Source organism: Cebus imitator, unplaced genomic scaffold, assembly GCF_001604975.1.
Source record: "Cebus imitator isolate Cc_AM_T3 unplaced genomic scaffold, Cebus_imitator-1.0 Scaffold30, whole genome shotgun sequence".
NCBI classification, from domain to species: domain Eukaryota; kingdom Metazoa; phylum Chordata; class Mammalia; order Primates; family Cebidae; genus Cebus; species Cebus imitator.
The window spans coordinates 10,509,347-10,512,500 of record NW_016107345.1 but is presented as its reverse complement, the minus strand read 5'-3'; the positions used below and the strand labels follow the sequence as shown (position 1 = coordinate 10,512,500).

General features: G+C 47.7%; 2 protein-coding genes across 4 annotated transcripts in view; both read left to right on the top strand.

Moving 5' to 3' along the window:
• Window positions 1-3,154, top strand: part of SLC35A2 (solute carrier family 35 member A2) — a 13,567-nt gene that overhangs the window by 7,250 nt on the left and 3,163 nt on the right. For all 3 annotated transcript variants that reach the window (XM_017523892.2, XM_017523889.2, XM_017523895.2), the window contains one exon: window positions 2,169-2,320. In XM_017523892.2, the coding sequence (XP_017379381.1) occupies window positions 2,169-2,320 (152 nt within the window). The remainder of the gene's footprint in view (window positions 1-2,168; window positions 2,321-3,154) is intronic.
• Window positions 1-3,154, top strand: part of PIM2 (Pim-2 proto-oncogene, serine/threonine kinase) — a 21,643-nt gene that overhangs the window by 15,761 nt on the left and 2,728 nt on the right. The window contains exon 6 of the mRNA XM_017523907.2: window positions 2,169-2,320. The gene's annotated coding sequence lies outside the window, so the exon portion shown is untranslated. The remainder of the gene's footprint in view (window positions 1-2,168; window positions 2,321-3,154) is intronic.

The window sequence follows — 3,154 nt, the reverse complement described above, 5'->3', positions numbered from 1 at the left end:
ATTTTTGTATTTTTAGTAGAGACGAGGTTTCACTATGTTGATTAGGCTGGTCTCAAACTCCTGACCTCATGATCCACCTGCCTTGGCCTCCCAAAATCCTGGGATTACAGGTGTGAGCCACCAAACAGATGCCTGTTTGGTATCTTCTAAATCTGTTACTCTAGGGTTTTTTTTTTTTGTTTTTTTTTTTGTCTTTGCAATTAATTTGTTGGAGAAAACAGGTCATTTGTCTTGTAGACTTTGGGTAGTCTGGATCTTACTGACTCCTTCCCTGAGGCAAATATTCTCAAAAATTTAACAAATATTCTTCTGTCTTCTACATCTTTTGTAAATTGGGAGTTCTGTTTATCTACTAATTTCAACATCTCCCTGAGGGCCTTCTACTTTGAAGTGTTGCCCAATTGTTTCTCTAAAAAGGTCTTGCATAAGTAAAGGGATAAAGATGAATTATGCACCTTTGCCCATTGTTTACATTGAAGAGAACACTCACCCACTTGTTAACTCCAGGTTAACAAAATACCTGCACTTACCTTTATTGACCCTGTGGACAGTGTAGATGTCAACACTGCCTTAGGCCATGGGGTTGGATGGGTTAGCAATGCTGAGGAGCAGCTTGTCCTCATTGCTGATGGGAGATGGCAATAACAGATAGTCACAGTCTTAATCACAGGCCTTCCTCTCAGCCACAATTTCAGCTCCTCTCCCTCCCCTACCCCCTGAAATTTTTTTCCCCTGAATTAGAGTTTGAAGACCAGAAATTACTCCTGGGATTAGTAACATGAAGGGCAAGGACAGGGTTTGTGAATGAGCATCATTAGGAGTTCTGGGACAACCTTGTTCAGTGGCTGTTGAAGTTTTGCCTGCTGGAGTGACACCCAGCTATGACTTAAAAGATAAACTGCCAAAAAGTGGGGCAAGCTTTGCAAAGGCCTTATTACATAGCAAATGATTCTCATGTTTCCATTCTTTCTTTCTTTTTTTTTTCTGAGACAGTTTCACTCTTGTTGCCCAAGCTAGAGTGCAGTGGTGTAATCTTAGCTCACTGCAACCTCCACCTCCTGGGTTCAAGAGATTCTCCTGCCTAAGCCTCCCGAGTAGCTGGGATTACAGGTGCCCACCACCATGCCCAGCTAATTTTTGTATTTTTAGTAGAGACGGGGTTTCACTGTGTTGGCCAGGCTGGTCTCGAACTTCTGACCTCAGGTGATCCACCCACCTTGGCCTCCCAAAGTGCTGGGATTACAGGTGTGAGCCACTGCGCCCACCCCAATTCTCATGTTTTCATTGGAGCAGGTCCCAAGCAGACTTCTGCTTAATGGTCAGGCCTGCATTCATCCATGTGGCAGAGGCAACTCTGTGTGTCTAGGGCTGACAGAAAGATGCAACAAGGAGGAGATGGCCCCTGTCCTCAGACAGCACATGGGCCAGTGAGGAGCTAGGAGAAGTCTAAAAGTCTAGACTAAACTTCTCTTCTGTGTGGGAGACAGCCCTCCAGCCCAGCTCCTAGGGCTTCTACTTCATAAACTCTGAGTTTATAATGGTTCTTTTTTTTTTGAGATGGAGTCTCACTCTGTTGCCCAGACTGGAGTGCAGTGGTGCAGTATTGGCTCACTGCAACCTCCGCCTCCCAAGTTCAAGCAATTCTCCTGCCTCAGCCTCCCAAGTACCTGGGACTACAGGCACGTGCTACCACACCCAGCTAATTTTTGTATTTTAGTAGACAGGGTTTCACTATGTTGGCCACGATGTTCTCGAACTCCTGACCTCATGAGCTGCCTGTCCCAGCCTTCCAAAGTGCTGGGATTACAGGTCTGAGCCACTGCGTCTGGCCTAATGATGGTTATTTCATTGTACACACATGTATTGAGTACTTGCCTTGAATGTGGCTCTCTGCCAGGGAGGTAGGCTCTGAGATGAGTGACATATTCTGTGAGTAGCAGACACAGATGGCTGATTCTTTTGCTGCTATTAAACTGAGTCTCAGAAAGGCTTGCTGGAAACACGGTTGCACTCTAGGGAAAACCGAGATCACAGACTTCATTCCAGCCCCCAGGAAGTGGAGAACAGGGTGGATAGGGAAGTCACAGGAGCCAGGCCTGGTCCCAGCTTTCAGGGGTTCCCGATGTATGGCTGTCAGTGCTAAAAAGGGTTCTCCTCCTCCCACCTAGGTAACGTGAAGCACCTGATTCTCTTCCTCCACGAAGCTGTCCTGGTGCAGTATGTGGACACGCTCAAGCTCGCAGTGCCCTCTCTCATCTACACCTTGCAGAATAACCTCCAGTACGTTGCCATCTCTAACCTACCAGCTGCCACTTTCCAGGTGAGCCCCAAGCCCAGCATAGCCCCAGAGGAACTAACTGGGTTGGGGATTGGAGTATGGGAATGGCGTGGTTGGGGGGGGGTATTGCAGAGGACAGGGGCTGTGTTACCTCCAGAATGTCTTCAGAATGCCCTCAACCTTCCTTGTTTGTGAGAATTGGGGGTGGAAATAGTAATGCCTGTTCACTGAGATGCTACGATACTTAAAAGAAGTATCTATGAAGAGCCCTTGGCTGGCGATAGATAAGCTTTAGGCTATTTGTGGGCAGCTTTGTGAAATGGTTAAAGAGCCTGAGTTCTAGGGCCAGGCTGCCTGCGTTCAAGTCTTAGCTCTGCTACTTTCCAGCTGTGTGATTTTGAGGCATGTCTCCTAACCTCTCTGCGCCTTCGTTTTCTCATCTTTAAATCAGGGCTTATGGCCAGGCATAGTGGTTCATGCCTGTAATCCCAGCACTTTGTGAGGCCGAGGCGGGCGGATCACAAGGTCAAGAGTTTGAGACTAGTCTGGCCAACATAGTGAAACCCCGTCTCAACTAAAAATACAAAAAATTAGCTGGGTGTGGTGGTGCGCACCTATAATCCCAGCTACTTGGGAGGCTGAGGCAGGAGAATCGGGTGAACCCAGGAGGCGGAGGCTGCAGTAAGCTGAGATTGTGCCATTGCACTCTAGCCCGAGCATCAGTGTGAGACTCCATCTTAAAAACAAAAACAGGCTGGGTGTGGTGGCTCACGCCTATAATCCCAGCACTTTGGGAGGCTGAGGCGGGTGGATCACGAGGTCAAGAGATCGAGACCATCCTGGTCAACATGGTGAAACCCTGTCTCTACTAAAAAT